Source organism: Haliotis rufescens, unplaced genomic scaffold (genome assembly GCF_023055435.1).
Source record: "Haliotis rufescens isolate VD_foot unplaced genomic scaffold, xgHalRufe1.0.p SCAF_2, whole genome shotgun sequence".
Lineage (NCBI taxonomy): Eukaryota > Metazoa > Mollusca > Gastropoda > Lepetellida > Haliotidae > Haliotis > Haliotis rufescens.
In genome coordinates this window covers 7,735,342-7,761,525 of record NW_025963890.1, presented here as the reverse complement: position 1 = coordinate 7,761,525, position 26,184 = coordinate 7,735,342, and the positions used below count along the sequence as shown (strand labels likewise).

The window sequence follows — 26,184 nt, the reverse complement described above, 5'->3', positions numbered from 1 at the left end:
TTGCCAAGTGAAAAGAATCCACGTGACAAGAAGTTTCCTCACTATATTTAGACGTGAATCACGTGATGTCAATATTCATTGCGCATGACAATTCAATTCTACACTGCTTCAGTTTTTGACACCAAAAGGTCTGTTTTCAACCATATCTCATAGGATCAGGTATGTTCCACTACTGACACTTTACACTAGCCGTGTAAATGAGCTTAATCTTTATTGAAATGTGTTAGAATGGGGACAATATGCGTGTTTACAACCTGCATCCTTGGAAAAAGAAAGGAAATAGTGTCTTGCTGTACTACCTTGAATATTTAAAAGGTTTTGGTCACCTGGAGTTTGAAACATTCATTCAAACTCTATGTATCAACTTGAGAAAAGCCAAGAGTTGGAAGTGTGGATAAAAACCATGTAACATGTTAATATGCTCGTTTGCTAAGTTTTTAGCACCCTGAAAATATGAAAAAATGATGAAATAGCAGTGTAACTTATATTATAAACTCACTGATTATACATTGAGCATCAATAAAAAATTATGTTTTTTGACAGAAATAACTTCATATTTCATTCTAAGAATATTTTATTTTTTAAATAATGAACCTGCTAATTCAAGATTTATTTCAAAACAACACTTAGTGTTTCATAACAAGAAGGAAGGAGTTACGTCCCTTTTATATTGCAATTTGTTGTGAGGGAATTTGGGTGAGATCAAGGGGGATCATATGGAAAAAGGACTTAGTGAAAAATCTCTTTCTCATTTTCAGTCCCTCTAATAAATTAACAATCATTAAATCAGTTCAGTTGATGGTATTGAGCTCTTGAATTAAAAAATGTTTGATTATAATATTTCTTTCCTTCATGTCCTTAACAATGAACACAAAATGTAGTAATGAATAAAACAAGAGCAAAAGTGAGCGTGGCTCACTAATACCCCCGACCCGCCTAGTGTATCAGTAGTTTCAAATTAAATAGCTTAAACATAGTGCCACGCGTGGCCCTGTAGCTCACCTGGAAATACCAAGTTTCAGTGAAATAACTGAACAAGAGTCATCAGAAAGATGACATATCCCCAGGCAGCTGTCTGTAAAGTAACCACAAGTAAAAGTGCAATTCTGTTTATGAGTCAAGAGTTGAATGTTCTTTAAGAAGCATACATTGTTTACCCACAAAAGATTCACCATGGTCGCATCCATATGAAATGGAAAGTAAAACGTGTGTTTCTGTCGGGGGGTTTTATGCAAACAAATGACAAATTACAAGAAACAAGTGTATAGTCAATGAAGTCATCTATATCCCCCACCCATTTTAACATGTTATGGTCCCAAACCAGGTAACTGACCCAACATTTCTCTTAGCCCATGTCAAAATAGCTGCAATTGATATTCTAAAATAAACATTTCTAAAACTCCTTAATATCAAATGGCACCTGTTCAGTATGTACTTTATCTACGGACATGCAATGTTTGGCAAGGAAATATTTAACAGTTTATTTGTTATACTCCATAAGTTAACCCACCCTATATGAAAACTTAAATCCAACTTGTTGCCATGGAAACGTAAAAAAATTAAAAAATTAAAAATCCTAAATAGCAAAAGGGACAAGTTCAGTATGTGGCTGGTAGACATGCAAAGTTTTGTAAGAAAGTATTTAACAGTTTTTGAGTTACGCTCCGGAAACGAACACCACCCTTATAGAACCTAAGTCCAACTTGTTGCCATGTAAACGTAAAAAATAAAAATTTCTAAAATTCCTAAATAGCAAAAGGCATCAGTTCAGCATGAGTCTGATAGACATGCAAAGTTGTGTAAGAAAGTTTTGAATGGGCGTTGAGTTATGCTCCGGAAACAAACTAAACCCTATAGAACCTAAGTCCAACTGGTTGCCATGAAAACGTAAAAAAAAAATATATAAAAAATTCCTAAATAGCAAAAGGCACCAGTTCAGTATGTGCCTGGTAGACATGCAAAGTTTTGTAAGAAAGTATTTAACGTTTTTTGAGTTACGCTCCGGGAACGAACACCACCCTATACAACCTAAGTCCAACTTGTTACCATGGAAACGTAAAATATAAAAATTTCTAAAATTCCTAAATAGCAAAAGGCACAACTTCAGTATGTGACTGATAGATATGCCAAGTTTTGATCAAATACACAGAATTATTTTCGAGTTCTGCCCCGGAACACGAAATGATTACGGACAGATGGACGGACAGACAGACTGGCTGATCGCTATATCCACCCGCATTATATGCCGGGGGGATAAAAAGTGAAAAAGTTAGCAGAGCTTACTAATACCCCCAACTTCAACCTTTTCAGTGTCAACTCTACTTTAGTCATGCAAGCTATTTTCACAGTACTAATATAAATTGGTAAAAATGTAACCAGATCGAGCCTACAAATACCGCTGATTGTTAAACTGTTATACATTTATCCTGTTGTTGTAAAAAAGAGTACCACAATATAAAGGAGAAAAAAAACATGAATGCAGTCTACATCTGATATATGCCAATGTATTGATAATCCACAAATTTTAGGTTAAAACTATTATCAAGCTATGATATTCATTAAATACATGAATTTGCCCACAGTTCCAATCTCCAGATACAGCATGAGTTTGTAGAGGTGGCTGTAGAGCCAGTCCATCACTCTCAACTTGCCCTGTGTGAGATGCTTGATGGAAGTCACTCTGTTTCATCAGAAAATGGATAGGGTTAGGGTTTGAAAAATTCATAAAAAATGGAAAATAAATAAATTGGACTGCACCCCCTCAATATGACACAGATTATATGTACTAAGTTTGAGATGTATCCACTGAATGGTTTAAGAGAAATCGCGCGGACAAAGTTTTCGGACGGACGGACGGAACCTTGGTATAACTATATAATAACTATTATAACACCTCAAAATTAAAAAAACCCACCTCCTTCAACCCAAGACTTTTGACTAAACAATACGTTGAATGTTGATGTGACTTTTAGCTCCCCCTAGCATTTAAGAAAACCACTGCAACATACATGTTTCTGTATTTTACTTATCAGAGTTCTATTTGAAATGGGGGGGGCGGTCGGGTAGCCTAGTGGTTAAAGCGTTCGCTCGTCACGCAGGAGACCCGGGTTAGATTCCCGACATGGGTACAATGTGTGAAGCCCAATTCTGGTGTCCCCCGATGTGATATTGCTGGAATATTGCTAAAAACGGCGTCAAACCATACCCACTCACGCACTCACTATTTGATATGGGAAAACAAATCCTCAACACATCCCATTTGCTACCTTACCCTGTGCACAGATATTGGTCCATCTTCCTGAAGCAAGTGAGTTATCTGACTTTAAAAGTCCAGTTTTCACCATTGCTGAACTAGACTCGAATCGACAACATGGCAACTCCCGTGCCAATTTCGTTCGATTGCAGGATTTGCAGAAAATGTGTACCATCAACTCAGCATCAACTAATATTTTCTAAATGTTTTCATGTTTTTAATCAAGTGCTCAAGTGATGAGATGCACTTTGCGAGGTTAAGCCCGTTTTTTATTACAGTAAAGATCTTTATTATCGATGAGATCATCTTGACTGGGCACTGCCATTTTGCTTGAAGAAAATGCAAGTGATATGAGATATGGAATATGATTGGTCAATCAGTCAATCTTTATTACAGAAATACTGAAAGGCCATAGTCCTATAGTACATATTGTTGTGAATAGTGGGCGGACATATTAATTTCTACTTATTTAAGTCACTCATCTTATTTCTAAAATTCATTGCATGGAATATATACACAGTCAAAGCCTTAAAATTCAGTACATTAATATTGAGACATCAATACATTAAACTTAAACATATTTGGAAATTGTTTCATTGATGGATGTAGGGATGCAATTCGTAAATTCTGATAAAATGGACAAATGAGAATAAAATGGTACTCATGCTCTATTAGCTGTAAATTACACATTCTGGCATAATCTAATTTACTGTCATAGCGACTGATTTACGACATCCATTGTCTGAAGAACATTTGATTGCAAAGGCTCATTACCCTGGAGCCATGACATCTATATGCCTTGAAACACTTAATTGCTTTTATTTATTAGATGCTAATCCTATTTGTTAATCCCCATTTTTGTGTTCATCGACCGTCTGCAATCCTGAACAGGATGTGCAAGTATGTCACTGATGATTTACTGTTTACATTTATATTTATTACTTACTAAATGTCAGGTGACCTTGGCTATATAAGCCTTGGTCCAGAAAGGAGAAAGAAAGGTCTTACCCTTAGCCTAGCTAGGGTTAGGCTGGGTGCTCCGGGGCACCAAGACAACAAGCACTACCACTATGTGCTGACTTGGCACATAGTGTCATTTGTATGTATCTATCTACATGTATAAAGTAAAACTGTATATACTGCAAGCCATCGTCTCCAAGTTGTCACTTCCTACTGAGAACCATACGTCGGCCCCTTGCATATACGAGTGTGCAAATTATTCATTAATCAACGTCAGACCGACACGCGTTGATATTACTCTGGGTCAATCTGATTGGTCAGTCGTGGGGGCAAAGAATGGATGTAACTCGTAATAACCACTGGTGGAGTTACGATCAAGCCTAGTTTGGCCAAGGTTGGAAACTGATCTTTTTAGGTCAGGTAACTCCTTTGTCTCAGGAAGATGATAGTGGCCAAAAGAAACTAAAAGAACCCCAACATAACCGTTGGCTTATAATTCATCATAAGTAAAAGCCAAAACAATCCTCTTACTCACATAATATAGCATCCTTGCTAAGCCAGTGTATTTTTATCCCCATTTCTGTTATGATAAATACTGACTGGGTCATCTGTGGCCCCAATCATAAGTGCAAGGTGTATTATGGTGTATGTTAAGATAGGGATTCATGGAATAAGCAATTTTGTTCATTTGTCATGAAGTTACTGTTACTTTTTCAATTAAGAAATGACTTTCACTTTGTGTGAGTTCATTGGATTATGAACCTTCATAGAGTGAGCGCCAAACTGTTTGAACATCGGAGCTTGCGACGACGTTTATACAATATTTGGCCCTCACTCTATGAAGGTTCATACTCCAATGAACTCACACAAAGTGAAAGTCAATTCTTATAAAAAAAATTATCACAATTTCTTACCTCAAAGGATTTAGGCCAAGATCTAAACCCAATTTTATTTAGTATGTGTGACTTCATGTTTACACTGACAGCCATACAACAACCAGCTATATCGCGGAGTAAAATAGTTCCTCAAAGAGAGTGGTGACATGAACGTATGGATGCACAACTTGCTCATCAGAAACATCTTACGCAGCACATGGGTTCAAATCATATCCTCATTAGATGAGAAAGTTCTGTAAAGAACTACCTCAGTAAGTCAGTCACAATGACAGCGCGTCATAATACATTTACATCAAGCACAAGACGTCAAAACGGCCGACACGATAAACGTGACGGGAGAGATTTCCGAAGTTGTTAATGAACCTGTGGCGGTTACATGTTTTAGTTATCATTGATCAACTGGCCGATCATTGAAAGGTGAATAAAGATGCGTCAAACAGACACTAAGGTAAATTCATAGATTGCTGGAGACGATCAGTGTCAGTCTATACACGAATCGAGTCGATACTAAGCTAGTTTAGATGTGCATTTCTTCGTTTGTTTAATAGGATAGGCCGTAGAGAGGTTATTCGTGAACAATCATGCAGTCACGCTCTCTGACATTTCTCAACGTATACTGAAACGCGGAGACCAAGAATAAAGGTTCTAAATAATCAGAAAGAATGCTTATGTATGTTTTCGTGCTAGGTAATTCCAAGGGGTTTCCCCAGGAATGTGGAAGTAGTCCGTCAGTGTTTACGTCATTTCAAGAACACGGTCTCGTGAAAAACATATGAACGTCAATTTCGAGGTCATGTGACCGACCTCTCATCCAATGGAAAAGCCGTATATCGTGTAAACTTCAAGTTAAAAAATTATATGCATTTATCTTTCAGTGATCAAGAATGGCTGACGGAGAAAGTGTGGGTTTCCCTGAACTAGATTGTGAGTATTCTACTATCTAAGTATATTGCAGTCTAGATCAACAATGAATGACAATACTAGATATATAGATATAGATGTAGGGCTAAATCAATGAGACCACCTCCATGGTCTATTGTTAGAACATCTGCCCGGAGAGCGGAAGGTCGGGGCTTCGATCCCCAGTCGTGTCATACCAAAAGATGTTAAAAGATGGTATTTGTTATTACCCTGCCAGGCGCTCTGTATAAAGGGGCTAAGACAAAGACTGGTTGGCTCAGAGTCGGTATACTGTGTCTGAGTGGGGTTTTCATGTTAAACTGCAGCATGTTATCTCAGTGGAGTAGCACTATAATATCAGTATGAACTAGTACAAGCAGCCACACACACATATATACATGCAGGTCACTATATATAAGTGCAATAATCTTGGACATGACTTAAAACACCATTTCACCTCACCTCACATAAATCAATGAGGTGAGATGAGGTGAAATGGGGTTTAAGATCTCGTTCAAGATTATTGCACCTATATAGCACTGTGCATGCATATGTGTGTGTGGCTGCTTGTACTAGCCCAGATTTATTCTGGTTTTATAGTTCCAGCCCACAGTTTAACACAGATGACTCAGCTCTTATTGCTGGTCGCCAGGAGGGGTAACAGCAAGTATCACCTATAAATGTCTTTTGGTATGAGATGGTCAGAGGACTGAACCACAGGCCTTCCACTCTTAGAGCAGCTAAATTATTGAATGACGATAATAGATACTGCAAAAATGTAGAGCTTGATCAATTAGTGCTGGGCTAGGAAATAAACATTTCAGTTTCACAAATGCTACTCACTGACTCTCACTTTCTCACAACACTTTCAAAGTACTTTCTTTCCTCATTCACACAAGATATGAAAACACTTAAACTGCACTCACATTACTTCCTCTCAACACTTTCAAAGTACTTTCTTTCCTCACACAATATACATACACTGTAAAATTAACTGCATTCACAACACTGTCAAAGTTTGTTTGTTTGTTGCTTAACGCCCCACTCAGCAATATTCCAGCTATATGATGGCGGTCTGTAAATAATCAAGTCTGGACCAGACAATCCAGTGATCGACATCATTCGCATCGATCCACACAATTGGGATACGATGACATGCATCAACCAAGTCAGTGAGCCTGACCACACGATCCTGTTAGTCGCCTCTTACAACAGCATGGGTGGCTGAAAACCTATTCTACCATGGATCTCCCGAGTCCACTGTCAAAGTACTGGCGTTCCTTCCTCACACAATATACATATACATTGTAACACAAACTGTGCATGCATTCACAACACTGTCAAAGTACTGGCGTTCCTTCCTCACACAATATACATATACATTGTAACACAAACTGTGCATGCATTCACAACACTGTCAAAGTACTGGCGTTCCTTCCTCACACAATATACATATATATTTGTAACACAAACTGTGCATGCATTCACAACACTGTCAAAGTACTGGCGCTCCTTCCTCACACAATATACATATACATTGTAACACAAACTGCCTTCACAACACTGTCAAAGTACTGGCATTCCTTAATCACACAATAACCATACATTGTAACACAAACTGCCTTCACAACACTATCAAAGTACTGGCGCTCCTTCCTCACACAATATACATATACATTGTAACACAAACTGCCTTCACAACACTGTCAAAGTACTGGCGTTCCTTAATCACACAATAACCATACATTGTAACACAAACTGCCTTCACAACACTGTCAAAGTACTGGCGCTCCTTCCTCACACAATATACATATACATTGTAACACAAACTGCCTTCACAACACTGTCAAAGTACTGGCGTTCCTTAATCACACAATATACATATACATTGTAACACAAACTGCCTTCACAACACTGTCAAAGTACTGGCGTTCCTTAATCACACAATATACATATACATTGTAACACAAACTGCCTTCACAACACTGTCAAAGTACTGGCGTTCCTTCCTCACACAATATACATACATTGTAACACTAACTTCATTCATGTCAAAGTACTGTCATTCCTCAATCACACAATATACATACATTGTAACTCCTGCAATGACAACACTGTAAGAGGACTGTCTATCCTTCATACATGATGTGTAGGAGAAGAACCTTAATGACTATTTATCAATTAGCTTCAGCTGTATTAACATCAGATGACAGTGGATTCCAATCAACACCAGTCCAAGATGAACAACAGGAGGATAACAGGACAGTGACAGGCCGAATGAATCTATATGCTAAACTTCTGCAAATCAGCCAATACTCGTATCTTCATGTCTTCATGAGTGAGGTGGGTGTACCTAAGAAACATAGTACGACAGCTCAACAGATATGTTGTCAACCATTCAAAATATTCAAATATCTCCTGCATATATACTGAGATCTAAACACTGAAATCTAATGTCATCACAAGAAGGCATGCAAAGTTCAGCTCCCTCAGTGTGGCAATTTCATAGGAAAAGTTTATGGTGTCAATTATGCATTTTGAGGAAATTAGGAGCATGGCCAAAATGCAAATGTCAAATAGAGGGCACTTTAACAATGTATAAATGTAAAAGAGTTTTAGTTCACAATTATTGTACCTCCAGTCTTTGGCTCGTAAGCTTATAATCATCGGCAATTTCCGGAAGTAATCGTATATGTCAATTTTTTCCTATTTTAAATAAAAGCCTTTCTCTGCAATTTATAAGATTGGCAGAACTAATTAATTTCTATATTCAGTTTATTAATTAGTAGTATTTTCACTTTCTATATCTCGTAACGAAAATGTTCCACATTTTCCCATGGTGCATTTTTGTTATCATCTCATCTCGCGCCAAGCTCATGCTGATGTAGTGTCTTTTCCCAGCAAGCCATTTTCAACGTTTATACTTCATTTTTTTGTGGGGGGTTAAAGAGGACCAAGCAAAATATCTCTCTTCAATCTCGTTTATTCGCCGTAGTAGCTAGAATCGTAGCCACCCATGGCGTAACCCCCAAGGAGTCTACAAACAGCTGAGACACTTCAGATGGAGCAACACATCTCCATGGTGACACTCGTTATTTTCTGGGAAATGAAGTATAAACGTTGAAACATTTTCGTTACGAGATATAGAAAGTGAAAATACTACTAATTAATAAACTGAATATAGAAATTAATTAGTTCTGCCAATCTTATAAATTGCAGAGAAAGGCTTTTATTTAAAATAGGAAAAAATTGACATTTACGATTACTTCCAGAAATTGCCGATGATTATAAGCTTACGAGCCAAAGACTGGAGGTACAATAATTGTGAACTAAAACTCTTTTACACTCCCCTGCTACAAAGTTGGCCCCTGACAACTAACTATACTGTTCATTACATCATGAACATGAAAGACTAACAATGAATGTGTTGCACAATCTTCGTGAAGTACATGTACAAACTTCTATAGAATTAGCAAGTTGCAAGAAAATGTATTTCGTATGCATCCTGAGATTTCTTTTAGTTTTTCAGCACCAGCATAAATGTCAATAATAAAACATAACCAAGAAAGACATTCCAACTTTAACAGGACTAGGATATGACTAGAATGCAAATATACCCGTATTATACATGTATAATCAATGGATGGACGGATGACAACTATTTGCTGGACTTTGATAGCATCTCCATCAGCAATAAATGAGCTTTGCTCATTTCCAAAAGCAACTTTAAATCAACAGTCTCTTTGGGATTTTCAACTGGTGTCATGACAATCTCTTCTTGCACTGCTGACTTCGGCAAAGCATATGGGTTTGAATGCTTTCCTGCAGTCGAACGTGTTGACTTGCGAGGGAGGCTAGCCTCATGAACTACACTTGTACAGTCACAGTCAGGCAAGTCAACATTGTCAACAATATTATGGTTCACTATGACACTGTCATGATCACAATCTGTAATCACAGTTTTGATTACAGGTTCGGTGTCCTCTATCTGCTGAACGTTAGGCACCTGTTCAGTGGAGTCAACACTTTCAGGTTGGACATTCACCTGATCATGAACACCGGTATTGATCTCTTCCTCCCCTGCTGTAGGAGAAGCACTTCTCTTCGCAGGAACATTTTCCGGTTCAGGTTCACAAGGACTCAATATTCTGAATAGAGTAGATTCTGGCAAGACCTCATCGACCTGTTCACTTAACCCATTCAAGCAAACATCATCTGCCACTTCCGTCTGTTGATCTAACGATACTCGTTGGATGTCCGGCACAAGAGTACGAGAGTCTAGCATTTCTGAGCGATGAACCCATTTCTCTCCATCACCATTCAAGGGTGAAACGATGTAGGCGCTTGGCTCTTGTTTTCCAACCACTTTGTAGGGTTCTGGACGCCACATGTCCTGTATCTTGTGACGACCTGGTGGGTGGTTCTTGAGGAAGATTCTAGCGCCTATGGGAATCTCTTTATTGTTGGCATTTTTGTTAAGAACTGTTCTACGTTTCAACGCTGCTGCTTCAGTTCGTTTGCTAGCTTGTTGGTAGGCTGTCTGTAACCTCTCCTGGTGTTCGGTGACCCACTCAGACTCTGTTTGACTGTTTTCTGAGCTGCTGCCAATGATTAGATCGATTGGTAGTATAGGATCCCGGCCAAAGAACAGATAGTATGGAGAGTATCCAGTGGAGGCATGTGGAGTGCTGTTATAGGCATAGCACAGCTCTGGCAGCAAGATTGGCCATTTCTGCTTTTGGTCAAGTGGAAGAGTCCTCAACATGTTGTGAAGCGTCCTGTTATATCGCTCACATTGGGCGTTGCCTTCTGGGTGGTAGGGAGTGGTCTTCATTTTCGATATTCCATAGATAGAGCATAGTTCTTGTACAATCTTGTTTTCAAAGGATCGACCTTGATCGCTGTGAAGCCTGATAGGGACACCAAACTTTACAAACCACTCAGTGACGAGGATCTTTGCTACTGTTCTTGCCGTTTGATCTCGAGTAGGATAAGCCTGGGTATACTTTGTGAAGACGTCAGTGAGGACAAGGACATTTTCAAAACTGTGGTATCCCTTCTCCAACATCGTAAAGTCCATGGCAAGAATCTCAAGAGGCTTGGATGTGATGATGGAACCATAGGTTGGTTTTACACTTGGATCATGTTTTCCCAGCATACAGCGTTGACACTGAGAACAGTGTTGCTCCACATCTATTGCCATGTATGGCCAAAAACATCTGTCCTTCAATATGGCCAATGTCCGAGCTGTGCTAGGATGACCACTGTCGTTGTGAGCTGACGTGAGGATTCTGGTAAGCAGGCCTTGTGGTATCACAACTTTCTCGCGGACTTTGCCTCCTTCCTTGGTAATTCTGTAGAGTATCCCATCCTTGGTGATGAGGCTCTTTCTCAAGGTGTAAAGCTTTCTGGTGTTGGGGTGGTCAGTCTTCAGAGTCCGTCGAGAAGGATAACGAGCCTGTTCCTTGTAGACTAGGAATCGGGCCATAGTTGGGTCTTCACGCTGCAATTTTGACATTTCTTTGTTCGCTATAGTAGGAACTTGTATGGAAGGCAGTGGGGCTTGTTTTTGTGGTATCCCAACAACGATGGACTCGATCCTGACAGTCTTGATGTCGGTCTCAGCTTGTTTGATCAGGTCAGAGGGTAATCTCGTTGTGGATGGCTGGACATATATGGCCTCTAACCTGACAACTTCTGGACCATGCTGTTCCTTCCGACTTAGAGAGTCTGCATTCTTGTTTTTCCTTCCAGGCTTATGGCGGATGGTGAGGTTGAAAGTTGCGAGTTCTCCCATCCATCTCGTTTCAGTGGCACTGAGCTTCGCAGAGGTTTGGATATAGCTTAATGTGTCGTTGTCAGTGTACACAACACACTCAGCTCCAAGGAGAAGATCCCGGTACTTTTCCGTTACTGCCCACTTCAGTGCTACTAACTCTAGTTTACGCTACTGTAATTTTCCATGTTCTTCTCGCTTGGCCTCAAAGAACGACTAGCATATCCCAATACAACCTTCCCGGCCTCTTGACTCTGTGATAACACAGCTCCTAATCCTAAGTGACTCGCGTTAATCTCCAAGATGTAGGGCTTTGAAAAATCAGGGTGACCAAGTATTGGTGCCATGGTCAATCGACGCTTCAGCTCCTCGAAGGCGCCGTCACATGAGCTGTCCCAAGCATCGATTCCACGCTTCTCTTGCCTAGTATTCTTTTTCTTCTTCCCAGAGGTAGGGCCTTGTAATAGAGCATGAAGGGGTCCTGCTATAGAAGCAAATCCAGACACAAATTTCCTGTAGTAACCGGTGATGCCAAGGAATCCTCTGAGCTGTTTGTCGGTTTTGGGGGGTGACCACTCTGTGATCGCTCGGATCTTTTCTGGGTCTGGTGCAATACCTTCTGCCGACACGATATGTCCTAAATACCGCAATCTTTCTTTGAAAAGTTGACACTTCTCTGGTGTAACCTTTAAGTTGTTCTTTGTCAGCCTCTCTAGCACCATGTCAAGCCGTTCAAGTGTTTTTTCATATGTCGAGCCGAATATCAAGATGTCGTCAAGGTATATCAATAGAGTTTGGGAATTTTGATCGCCAAAGATTTTGTCCATTAGACGCATGAATGTTGCTGGAGCACCAGTCAGACCAAAGGGCATCCGTAAATACTCGTATAAGCCTCCAGTACCAATGCGGAACGCGGTCTTCTCAACATCTTCTTCCTCTACGGCAATCTGGTTAAAACCATGAGCGAGGTCTAAGGAGCAGAAATATTTGGCACCTTTCAGTACTGTCAGGGCTTCGTCAATTCTCGGCAGAGGATAGGCATCCTTACGGGTTTTGAGACTTAGCGCACGATAGTCACAACATACCCTTAGTTTGTTTCCTTTCCGGACGAGGACGACTGGAGACGCGTAGGGGCTTGAAGACTCCTGGATTAACCCAATACTCAGGGAACGCTTGATATAATCCCGAACCTCTTCCCATTGACTTGGTGGTACTCTTCTGTGCGGAACCCGAATAGGTTTTGTATCTTCCAAGACAATACGGTGTTTGATGGCTTCGCAATATCCAATGTCATCTTTGTCCTTGCTGAATATGTTGCTATGCTTTGAAATGATTTCTTTAAGTTTTTCTTGTTCAGGGTCAGAAAGTGTTTGATTGACATCCATTCTCTGGAGTAGCTGGTTGGTGAGCTCAGACTTGGCGCAATGGTTTAAATTGACTACATGTACCCCATTTTCTTCCAAATGTACGTCGACACTTGGCTCAACATCGGCTCTGCTAAGAAGACCAATTACAGTCCTTGGACGCAGGTAGACATCAGTATCAGTAAAGTTAGCAACTTGGAATGGGACACATCCACTGTGATCAACTGTCACGACACTTCGACCTAACTGGGTCCCTTTCGGCAGTGGAGTTGAACTTGCCTCGATGATTCCAGTGAATGGCTGTTTGCTGGCTCTGACGCTACCATTGATGGCTTGAAGCGAGCGTGCAGGAATGAGGACTGGTTTCTTCCCTGGAATTCGTACTTTCAACTCGGAAGGTACTGTGATCTCTTCAAAGAGAGCAAGAGTTCGTTGGAGTTCATCCGAGATCTGAAGCTTGTCTCGATCAATTGTTCTCTTAAAATCTCGCAAGGCATTAGCCCCAAGGACTCCAGGAACTTCTGTTTTGCGCTTCCCTAATTCTAAATCTGTGGTATCTCTGACTACTAGGAAAGCAACGTCTTCAAGGTCGTGGTCGTATGCTTTTACTTTTAAGACGATGCAGCCCACGTAGGGAATCTCGGATCCACTGCCTGACACAATGCGAATCATCTGTCCGATGTCAAGTCAGTAACAGGACAAGTCCCTACGATCTTAGGAAAAGTTGGACCGCTTACATCAGTCCCCACTGTGTGATCCTTCACAGTGGGTGGATCTAGTTTAAAGATCCACCCCGACCACCTCGACCACCCCTTCGACCTCTTGGAGCTTCTCGCCGCGGTCTCTCCAAACAGTCTTGCTGGAAGTGTCCCTCTTGTCCACAGAACCAGCAGGCAAAGGACCGTTCTCTCTGGTTTTGCTGAACAGCCTTGAGGGAGTTGAGGATTTGCTCGATTTGTTGCTGCTGTTTTTCCACGACACTCTCTAAGGCTGTATGCTCATTCATAGTGACTCTGCCGCTGGTAGTGGAGTTAGAGGAGCTTCTGGTCCAGCTGACCAATGTGTCTCATAGATCGAAGAAGGATAACTCAGGCTGTTCCCGAGTAAGTCATCTTATTTCGCGCCGATGGACATCACTGGCAGCTGCTTCGGCGAATTACCCTTCAAGGCTGCGTCTCGCTTGGATCTGCAGGACGGGTCTATTTCTACAATGTTTGCATAGAGATCCGCTAGATCTAAGGAAAGGGTCACAAGATCCTGACCCGGCAGTTGTTTGTGAGAGTAGAAGCGGTGTTGGGCAGCCGCCAGATCCTCCCCATCACCAAAAACACGACGAAGAAGGTTTGCAATTCTTGTGGGGTTTTTCTTGATAGACTCCTCCCGGTTGAGGATTTCACGACGTGCCCATCCGCCCAAATGTTCCACCATCAGCTGTGCATGGTCTGCAGTGGTCAAATGGCGAGATTCGCTGGCAGCTTGGAGGTCTGCTAGCCATTCCTCCAGCGTGACATCGGATATTTTCGTTGCTCTGTCCATGAATCGGCTGAGCTTACTCCCTGTGGCAAAAACCATGGCTGGCTTGGATGACTGTTGCTCCAATAGTTGCTTCTGTTGAGCGATTTGTAGTTGAAGGGCAGCAAGTTGTTCTTCCAGTGCTTCCATGTTGCTATTGGAGATCGAACCTTCCTCTGCTAGGTTAAGAGCTGCACCATCATCTGGTCCAGATTCATTTTCGTCGTCCATCTGCAAGTGCAGGACATCTTCTTCTGCCATGATGACGACACATCAGCTCTCCCTGGGGGTTACTTGTTGGCGAATCCCACTTCTGACACCATTTTTGTGGGGGGTTAAAGAGGACCAAGCAAAATATCTCTCTTCAATCTCGTTTATTCGCCGTAGTAGCTAGAATCGTAGCCACCCATGGCGTAACCCCCAAGGAGTCTACAAACAGCTGAGACACTTCAGATGGAGCAACACATCTCCATGGTGACTCTCGTTATTTTCTGGGAAATGAAGTATAAACGTTGAAAATGGCTTGCTGGGAATAGACACTACATCAGCATGAGCTTGGCGCGAGATGAGATGATAATAAAAATGCACCATGGGAAAATGTGGAACATTTTCGTTACAAGATATAGAAAGTGAAAATACTACTTAAAGGGCAAGTTCACACGGAAATGAACCTAATTTTCTTGTACTTTTTCCACAATAAAAGTGTTAACCTAGAAGTGTTATAGACAAAAATATAAAAATATCACAATTAATTAACATATGTTTCGCATTAAAACGATTTATATTTTTCACATTTACCAAGTGTTCTATTTCCATAACAAAAACACCATGGCTTATGTCCCTTGCAATATGACGTCATTGGTGCCAATTGATAAACATTATGACGTCATCATGCTTTGTTAGAGCCGCTTCACGTGGTGTAGGTACAGGTGTGTGATTCTAGCGTCTCAGATGCCAGCCAGCATAGTGTTATGCTGAGTCACCACTGCGCCGGAGTGTGTCGTAGGCCATGTTGTTTTACCGAAAACTTGTACTTGATATCTTTTGCGTTCAGAATAGACAGGGACCCAGTTGAATTGGCACCAATTACGTCATAATCTAAGGGGGATAACTCAGGCCTGTTTAGCTCGTAAAACGAAGGCCTCATAACGGCATATCATTTTCACACTATTGTGAGCTTCCTACTTTCACTGTGAAAAAAATGAGTGTATATTTTCAAACACAGATACTAACTAATTCTAAAATTGCGTTTTGTTTAGAAAAAGAAAGAAAGTGATTTTTGCGTGTACACTTCCCCTTTAATCAATAAACTGAATATAGAAATTAATTAGTTCTGCCAATCTTATAAATTGCAGAGAAAGGCTTTTATTTAAAAAAGGAAAAAATTGACATTTACGATTACTTCCGGAAATTGCCGATGATTATAAGCTTACGAGCCAAAGACTGGAGGTACAATAATTGTGAACTAAAACTCTTTTACATAAATTCAAAACATCAAGTCTAATTCTGCTCAGAAATTTTTGTGTTCTTCACACTAGTTGTGGTGAAATGTCTAACTGTTGTTAATCCTCAATAGGAGAGCAGTTTGAAGGGTTGGTTTGTTGTTTAACGCCGCACTCAGCAATATTCCAGCTATATGACGGCGGTCTGGAAATAATCGAGTCTGGACCAGACAATCCAGTGATTAATATAATGAGCATCGATCCACGCAATTGGGATCGATGACATGCATCAACTAAGTCAGCGAGCCTGACCACCTGATCCCATTAGTCGCCTTTTACGACAAGCATAGTCACCTTTTACAGCAAGCATGGGTTGCTGAAGACCTATTCTACCCGGAATGCAGTTTGAAGGGAAAGAAATTGAGGTGTGATTATTTATTGTGTGACCCCTTTATAGATTTAAACATCATCAAACTGTCTTGGTCTGTCTTGATTAATGTATTGTTGTGTGCAGACTTAGAAGAATCAGTGAAGCAAAATACTCTAAATCTTCACACAAGTAGTATTTCAGGTGTCAATAAATGGTTATGATCAGTTGTCTGGACTTTGAGTGTATGTGCAGAATGTCATGAAATGTGTTCCAGTCTCTTTCCTAAATATACATGATCTGTTGCAGGAGCTCAGCCTTAGGGACTTGGAAGAGGCCCGTTGCAGAACTGTCCAGGAGATTGGAGATAAAGTGACACTGCTAAGACTAGAGAATATATTCTATCCATATGTTGGAAGGATGAGGGTATGTGAATAATTTTAGCTGCACTTTGTACTTTATTTTACCTTTTATTTTCAGTGAAATGGTTGTTCGGCTTTACTCAACCTGTTTCACGTAACATGCAATAAAGGATCTGAAGGAGGTCAAATGTGCACTGTCAAGCAAAAAATACATACTCATAGAAAAAGTAAGGGCCTGCATGAGGAGTTTATTGGAACAGTCAGGAATGCTATGTGATGATTCAGTCAAATTTCTAGTCCAGTGCCCTGATTCACAAAGCGTTTGTAGCACTACAAACATCGTAAAGCCCGTCATAACTTTATGACAAAAATCTTAAGCGATCCACAAAGCCAACTTAGGGAAAATATCTCGTAAAGCTAAGAGTAAAGTTACAAGTGGTCAGTACCTATTGTAAATCAAACATTTCTGTCGTAGCTTTAGAATCAAGATATTTTTTGCTTGGCTTATTAGATGGCTATTAACGATCTTAATTTACAATGATTGTAAGACAATGAATTTACGAACGGATTAGAACGCTTTGTGGATTGGTCATAAATATTGGTAGAATTCTCTTAATTTCAATTGTAAACTCTTACGATATATGTAAGTTACAAACGCTTTGTGGGTTGGGGCCCAGGTCACAAGATGCAATGAAATGTTTCATTCAGGAAGTAATGATAGTAGAAAAGGAGAATTCATATTTGGATACTATAAAGAATTAATACAATAAACCACCACAAAAGAATAAACATATCTGCATGACTAGATTTATTATGAATAACATTTTTTCTTGAATGTCATAATTAACCAAACCTAGGAATATGTGAGTTTGTTCATGTTGGCATATATATATATACTTCCACTGGGGAGATCATTTTCTCCTGTAAACCTCTATATCTTATCTAGCCAGTGGAAGTATCTGGCGGCCGCCAGATAAAATAAAGAGGCATACAGTGAAAAATGATCTCACCAGTGGCGGGTATGGGCCACCGTAGTTTTCCCATGCAATGCAAACATCTTTGTAGTTGTTTTTATTTTAGACTTTGTGTTCAACTTTGCATCAACATACATTTATACAAGAAATCTGGTATACTGTGAAATAAATCAAATTCATTTTCAGCTACGACTGGCATTTGATGTGAGGGCACAAAGATTCAGTCTTCCATCACCTCTATTGGAAGACATTATGGATCTCACAGAAGAAGATTCTCCTGTCAAGTTGCTTGGAAGTATTAAAGGGAACACCAATGGACATCCCTTTATTGACATCCTGACTCCATATTATGAAAGTAAGACTTAAGATCTGTTAAACATCACTTTGATACCTTAAGTCATTGTCACACGAAGTATTCAAGCACGAGGCAGCAGTAGTAGACATTTTAACAAAATAGAAGTTACATGTTTATTTGTAAATTATATTGACCTCATAAAAGTATTCCTAAAATAAACCATTTACTTTTTTACTGAAATAATGCAAATTCAAACTTCACATTGAACTGCACGATTTGAACTGTAATCATGGTAATAGATAATTCACTTTGACCAATATGTCCACCTGATCTTTAATAAAACCTGCACAGGAAATCACACAATAAGTTTATAAGTTCATGTGCAAATGTAATCTCATTTATGATACAAATGATTTTTTAAAAGATATCATTACATTGATTGTCTATAAAACTTGCATGTCAACACAAGAACTAATTAACTGTTTTCTAAACAAATGTAATGAAATCCTGTCGTTCAGTTCTATGACAGTCGTAGACTGTGATTGCTGCTTGTCAATGATTGTATTTGACATACCTCGTATATTGCAGGAGCAGTTATGGTCTGGATCTTCAGATACAATTGGCTCCTAAACATCACATCTGGACACATCAGACTGGTGGGCACAGGCAGAATCACATTCAATAAGCTTCTTAGGAAGGAGGAGATTGACATTATGGTGTGTGTACATTATTATTTTGTAAGTTATACTGCATTGCTACCTTAATGCTTTTACTGATTTTTTTACTACAAAGACGAGCTGCAGAAGATGTTGTTCAAACTAGTTGTATGGCTCATATCCTTCCTCAGCCAATCTCATTAAAATCCAATCTTAGTTCTCGCTACCGCTAAACAAAGATCTGAGGACATACCATTACGGTTCATGTCAGAACGACCTTTCATCCGACCAATCAGAGCGTCGCTTACCAGATCATGAACGTGACAGTCAGAATGTGATTTCTAATCATTCGACCTCAAAAACTTTAACACGGGATATTCCGAACGATCGTTACGGGCTTAAGACTGAATCCATACAATCTAGACCATCTATTAGCCATTCCAGAACGTCCTTCTGTTCAAATTTGTAATCGAGAACTTGTCAAAATATGTTTCGAAGCGTAGTTGCTAATTTGAAATTAGTGCCGTAAAGCACGAGAAAGCTGCCTTCTGATTGGTCATTCCATTGGTCGGTCAAAGTTCGTGCAAGGTCGGTCTGACATGACCCGTAATGGCATGTCCTCAGATCTTTGTTTAGCGTTAGCGAGAACTAAGATCACATATAATCACATAACTGCTAGTCATCAGACTGTTTAGACGTTTGAGTAATAAACTCTCAGTTTCTACAAAACAGATAGCATCCTTTGCTTCTCCTTTTGGTTACTAATACGTTCATAATTGTATTTAATATAGTTTTGACATGTTATTGTGGTCCTTTCAGGTTTACAATTAGCGTAATTTAAGCACGAGTTAGGCCCTCTGCCACACTTTACTCTGTGCATGTTTTGTTCCATCTGCCATTTGGGATTTGCCACGTTGTCTGCATGTCTGGTGCTTTGATATTTCATATTTCTATTTTAGCTCTTGTTCATGTGTTGTTAACAATACTATCCTGGGCTTTTTAAGTGTATACTATAATTCTTAAATTAAATAAAATTTGGCTTGTAAACTGCAATGATTTCTTACTTTATAGTTTATAAATGACAAAACACAGAAATAGCAACAAAAATTTATTAATGTTTGGCAGGGGGATTCTCATTGTAATACTGACCCAGTCAGGCATACTGCAATATGCATACCATAATTAAGCCTGACTGGGTAAAAAATGATGTGCATATACTCGCGCCCGAGTATAAATGCACCGGTTAGAATGGCTGCCAGCCTACCTGCGACCAGGTAGTCTGGTCAGCCTACCTGCGACCAGGTAGTCCAGTGAAGCTACAAGCATGGTTCCCAGACCTCGAGCTTGCCCTGATGGTAGGGGCACTTCACTGGTTGCTAGAGGATAAGTTGCAATTTGCAAAATGGTGGTTTGAATTACTTATGGAAGGGGGGAAGAAGATCCACTTGTGTGGATGCTAGCCTTATTACAATGAGAACCCAGGTGGAAATACATGACATATAAAAGCACAATTGCTAAATGTAACCATTTGTAAAGTTGGTGGTGACTATACAAGCAATGGACATGATGGATGCAAGTTAAATACATGACAAGTAAAAAGAATGAAATTGAGTACTTGGTGGTTGGAAGGAGCAATGAATAAGCAATGTAGTTTGATATGAATATCTAGACAATTATGAGTACAAATTGTAGAGCTTGGCACAGGGTAAGATAGATATATAATGTAAATGTACATTTGCTGGAATTGTAATATGGCAAGAAGCATGTAAGAAATAAATACATATAATGTGATTTGGCACATGATAAAACTAGATATAGAAATAATATTTATGTTAACAAGAATTGTTATTTCCAGCAATGGTGGCGATTGGGGATGGTGGTGGGTACGTCGTGAGAAAAAAGCTGCTAACAATGGCGCGCAAAACAAACTGATGCGCATGCGTGGAATATAGACATCCTGACAATAGATATTACTGAGCATGCGCGGATGCCAATACTGACAGAGAAATACTACGCATGTGCAAATGATAAAAACATCCGGACATGATGCACCAGATCAATAAATTACGTATTATGTAGCAATACAAAAATACAATGACAGAAATGCTAAATTTTAAAATATAGATTGTGAGGTAACAATGGTTGAAATATGTAGAAACGAAATAATGTTTGCCTTTATAAACTATGCTTAACGACTTAAGCAGCAATTTATAAATGACAAAACAAAGAAATAGCAACAAAAATTTATTATATAAGGACATGGCTCCATTATGACAGGCTCCGCCATCATGCATGATAGCAGAGCTTCAAATTAAGACAAGAGATATTATTGGATGAAATGGTCGCGGATGTGGAGGTACTGGTGGACTACGGCAATGAGCTTAACCCCTGTTAAGCAACCCCAACTGCAGCAACCGCTGCCCTGCAACAACCATTGCCAAGCAACCCATGTTGCTTACCGATGCAGCATCCGCTGCCCCGCAACTACCGTTGCCAAGCAACCCATGTTGCTTACCAATGCAGCGCCTGCTGCCCTGCAACTACCGTTGCCAAGCAACCCATGTTGCTTACCAATGCAGCGCCCGCTGCCCTGCAACTACCGTTGCCAAGCAACCCATGTTGCTATGCAGCTATCGCTGCCAGGCAAGTACCATTGCCAAACCATAAGCGAGGGCAACTATTGTTGCCAAGCTGACCATCCACTGTAAAGCGGACACTAAGCCATCTGCTGTAAAGCAGAATGGATAAATTGGTTCCTGCTGTAAAGCGGGTAACCCTATCCTACATAATTTATAATTTGGGATGTATCCCAAGACGCCAAATGAAACTTGTAATGCAGTCCACCAGCACCCCGCCACAAGCACCAAGGTGCTTCCCCACATCCACGACCATTCGCGCTCATGTACACCCACCGTGTTATCCTATACTGAAATTGTTTCCTACAAGCATACTGCGGAAAGGGAGCTGCCAATGTTTTGTGTGAAAAGATCAAGTCCGGCCGGTGACAAATGAACCCCGTCACGCAGGTACAGTTGCTGCTCCTGCCGGTTGAACACTGTGTGGGCCCTGTTCCCCACTCGTCTGTTCAGCTTCTGCCTGGCCCCGTCCAGGTCCGGGGCACAGCTGGCTACATGCCAGTACCTCCGTGGCAGCATGTCTGACCACAGAATGACAGCACCAGGTAGGAGGAGGTGTATCCTCAGGAGTGCCAGCTTGATCTCATGATATAGCCGACACGTGGTTACCTTACCCAGGTTGTTCGAACCAAGGTGAATCACCACTGCCTTTGGTGATGTCTGCATTGCTTTGACCTGGGCATCTATCAGCTCGGTCAGCTCCTCCCACCTCATGCCGCCCCTTGCCAACCAGAGACATCCCCCTGGAATACCGAAGTCACTGTCCTGTAGGTGCTGTCTCGCCCGGGTGAGGAAGCTGGACCCAATCAACCATACTGAAAACATGAATCAATAGGAAGAAAACTGTTCTTGCATGGTTGGCGATTTAAATGTTTGCAGGTATGCGTATATAGCTTTTATAACATTCTGACCCCCACCTACCAAAGTGCTGTATCAAATCTGAACTCACTCCATTACCGGCTGCTGTCGTTGCTGCGCCAATCCTGAAGGAATGCGAAGAGTATGCTGCTGTGCAGATGCCGCTATGCGCCAGTGCTCTTTTTAGCACGGCCTGAAATTGATACCTGGTCAGGGGAGATTTATCAAAGTGTACGAAAGCTTGAGTCTGACCCTGTGATCGAACTGTTAGGTATGCTTTAACTGCAGCCACTGGACACAGATTGTGGCCAGGTATGGCGGAAATGGAAACAACTATGCCATGTGAGTGCCTGTCCGTTTTTGAATGCCTTAGAGCGACTGTTACTGTCTTAGTCGTGTCTTGGACTTCTAGGTCCAAGAAAGCGCACCCTGGCTGAGAAAGTTTGGTTTGCACGAGTTCACTCACCCGAAAGAAACCAAAGAAGGCCAAGCAATATACTGCTTTGAACAATCTTACTTCATAGGTAGAAGAGCAGACAAATTGCAGGTTGTTTACAATTACTTTGAGCAGGTCTATTGTTATTGGTTTTCTGTGATCCTGCCTCCCCTGACACTTTTGCATCCCCGTAATCATTTTAGTAATAACAAAGTGGCCGGTGCGGTCTTCCATGCTGTGTAGCCTATGGTACGTTGAGATACCAGCCATATACGTTCTTACCGTACTCGGTGCATGTCCTGACACTGACAGGTGAGCAATGAAATGTACCAGATGAGTTATTGGAACCGGCCAGACATCTCCCAGGTTTTGTGATGCCCTGAATGCTTGCAACGCTTGGGTTCCTGCCTGGTAAGTTGCCCACGTGTTTGCCGCCAATGATCGCTGAAGGAGCCTCTCTGCCTCGATTGTTAGCCCTGCCAGAGATTGTCTGGAAGTGGTGTGGGATGCAGATTGGCTGATGGAGCTGCATTGCGGAATCGTTCCCACTGAAATCTCGACAGTGCATCTGCGATAATATTGTCGTGTGTCATTCAGCATGCTGGCTACTGGACAAATAGCATTGCCAACTTGATGAAGTATGAGAGTGATTCCTTGTCGAAATGGATCAGTTTTGGATGATTTCAGATGCAGTTGGAAGTATGACAGGTCGCTGGAAAACTTGACAGAATTAAGACACAGATGTATGTTGGGGTTGAAATTATCACAGGTAAACTCTCCGCATCTAATTTTTTAATCTCATTAAGAAGACGGTCTTTCTCTTGGCTCCAGTTAGTGAGCTATACACCCTTGACGTCTCCCAAGTGCTGTTTGAGCACAGAGCGCATGGTGCAGTGCATTTGGTCTGTGCTGGGACTACTTTGCTAAGAATCAGCAACTGTTCCATCAAATACATCATGGAGGGTTGTCTTTGACGCTCAGATACGGTATTCGACAGTCATTACCTCCGAGAAGTGGCTCTATAGGATGTACAGGGTGTCCATAGTTTCGATCCCCTGGTGGTGGTGCAGCAGGGTACAAACCCCAGACAGTCTTTACTTACCCTTTTTGCTGTGTCATCACTGGCTTCAACACAACATAACAGTCCTTTAACATAATTTTCACAGCTATTTTGCCCTTTTTGGCAAAAGAAATCTGTCTCAACGTACAATCTTGACTGGTTATTGTCTTGGATTGTCAATTATAATTCTTAAAACTGAAAAGACATTTTTCAGAATATCTCAGTGATAAAGCTGAAACATTTTGTAGTTGATTTTGACTATAAGTTTCTTTCAGACACTATCATCTGCAATCCACTTTAACCAGTTTTGTGATGATGTTACAAAATTGAATTGAAAATTGAATTTGAATGTGTGTTGCAATCTGTTTTGTTTTAAAACATTGTTAAATGGGTTGGGATCCTGAAAGTCTGAGGGACCGAAAATAAAAGTATTTTCTTTCTCAATCCCAAATTTGAAAATGTACAGTGTGTGAATGCTCTACCACTAGACCACGGAGGTGGTCTCACCATTGTAACAGTTATGCTAAAACGAATTACGGTTATTACGAACTAAAATTAGTGGTCCGTCATAACCACTCTTTGTACTACATTTGCAATAATGCTGCAACAGTATTTTTAACTAACGCAATACAAGGGCCACAGTTAAAGTACTATAATAAAAACATTGCCAAGCAATAATAAATGCTTTTGTTGTTGCAGTTAATTCTGAGCCAGGGGTTCCCTGGCCTTTCTGAACATGCGTTTTAAACAAGTAAAACTGACACAATAATAGGTCATCATGCAACATTATACAGAAATAAATATCAACCATAACATGGTTTAGGTAGGAGATATCACTCAAATCGAATCTGTTGATATTTATTATGATTATGATTATTGTTGTTATTTATATCATTATTATCATTATCACTTGAATCCATTGATCCTGGAAATTAACTAGCTCCTTCAGGGGTCACTGATTCTGAATCAGATTCTCTTGATTTCTCCATTATGGGACATGTCAGACGCATTATTATTTTCTTTCAGAACACGATCAATGTTAGGGTGGAATTCCTCTCTGGAGAGAGGAGGGAGCTGACCACTGGTGAAGATGTCATCACTGAACCCTGCGTTATATCTGTCGATCCCCCCACTGACTGAAGCAGCATCATGAGAGACATGCAGAACCACAGCAGCCCTTCACTGAATCCTTGCCACCTTTCCACTTTATGGATTCCTATTTTCCTAAAATATTAACAAAGTTTGAATCTTGTGGCATGGATATAGGAGAAGGGAAAATGTTGTTCTGCATTTAAAAAACTGTCAATCATGTGGGTGTGGCAAATCACCTTGTCACATGCTTCTGGCAGTAAATACCTCAAAGTTGAGGTTTTAATTACTAGTATATATCAAATAATGTGCTTGTTAGACATGTTTTTTCTTTTCCTTTAAGCATTATAAAAACTAACTTTAAAACCAGATAATAAGAGACTCATTCCCAAAAGTTTAGACACGTTCAATCATTTTCATTCTGTTCTACCAAAGCAATAATTTCAAAAGCAAAGACGGTTGTCAAATGAATAAAATAAGACGACCATTATGCAGTGTAGTGGCGACCAAGTCTATTGTTTGTCAGCTGATAAAATGAGGCCTTGTACAACTCACGGAAATCTGTGTGTGTGATCTTTTCTCAAGCCTACCATTGCCTGACATTGAAGCATATGTGCAGAGCCAATGTTTGCAGGGCAAGAACATGGATATTTCTATATCATCCCAACAGAAATGTCTGGTACCAAGACATTTTCTCCCATGGGTTCCAACACATATAGGGGCAGTTGGGTAGCCCAGTGGTTAAAGCGTCAGCTCGTCACGCTGAAGACCTGGGTTCGATTCCCAACATGGGTACAATGCGCGAAGCCCATTTCTGGTGTCCCCCGCCGTGATATTGCTGGAATATTGCTAAAAGCGGCGTAAAACCATACTCACTCACTCCAACACATAAAAAGACATCTTTTTTTCAAATAACCATTGCAGTATGTATGTCAAATTTTGTAAAAGCGATTTTTCTCCTCCTGTCCATTAGAGGAATTGCCATTTCTTTTAAAACCAATATAATGAGAGTGTTCATTGGCCATAGAATTCTCTGGCACCTCTTCCGACCATGCTTGATTGGTTGGTAAAAAATAGCACTTTACTATATAGCAGCCCTTGGTATTTACTGGAGGTAAATCAAAAACTGACATATTTCAATCCATATTACATGCTTCTGGTACTGTAATGAATAAGGCAGACTTGCACAAGTTTCTAAGGCAATAATTATTCATTTAAAATCATTATTTCTAGATTATATAAATAATAAGAACAAGTTGTCCCCCAAAATGACTAGCATCCTCACCCCACTTCTCTAGACTTGCCTATTATAAGGATAGAAATACAACATATCCATGGACGTATCTTT

At 40.4% G+C, this 26,184-nt stretch overlaps 1 protein-coding gene across 1 annotated transcript; it reads left to right on the top strand.

Moving 5' to 3' along the window:
- The first annotated feature begins 97 nt into the window (after positions 1 to 97).
- Positions 98 to 25,552, top strand: LOC124111106. The gene is made up of 7 exons (XM_048399570.1): positions 98 to 159; positions 5,985 to 6,033; positions 8,195 to 8,352; positions 16,780 to 16,896; positions 17,993 to 18,161; positions 18,690 to 18,817; positions 24,774 to 25,552. Exons 2-7 carry the CDS (start codon positions 5,994 to 5,996, stop codon positions 24,885 to 24,887), a joined length of 726 nt encoding a protein of 241 aa, XP_048255527.1. The 5' UTR covers positions 98 to 159; positions 5,985 to 5,993; the 3' UTR covers positions 24,888 to 25,552.
- The last annotated feature ends 632 nt before the right edge of the window (positions 25,553 to 26,184 follow it).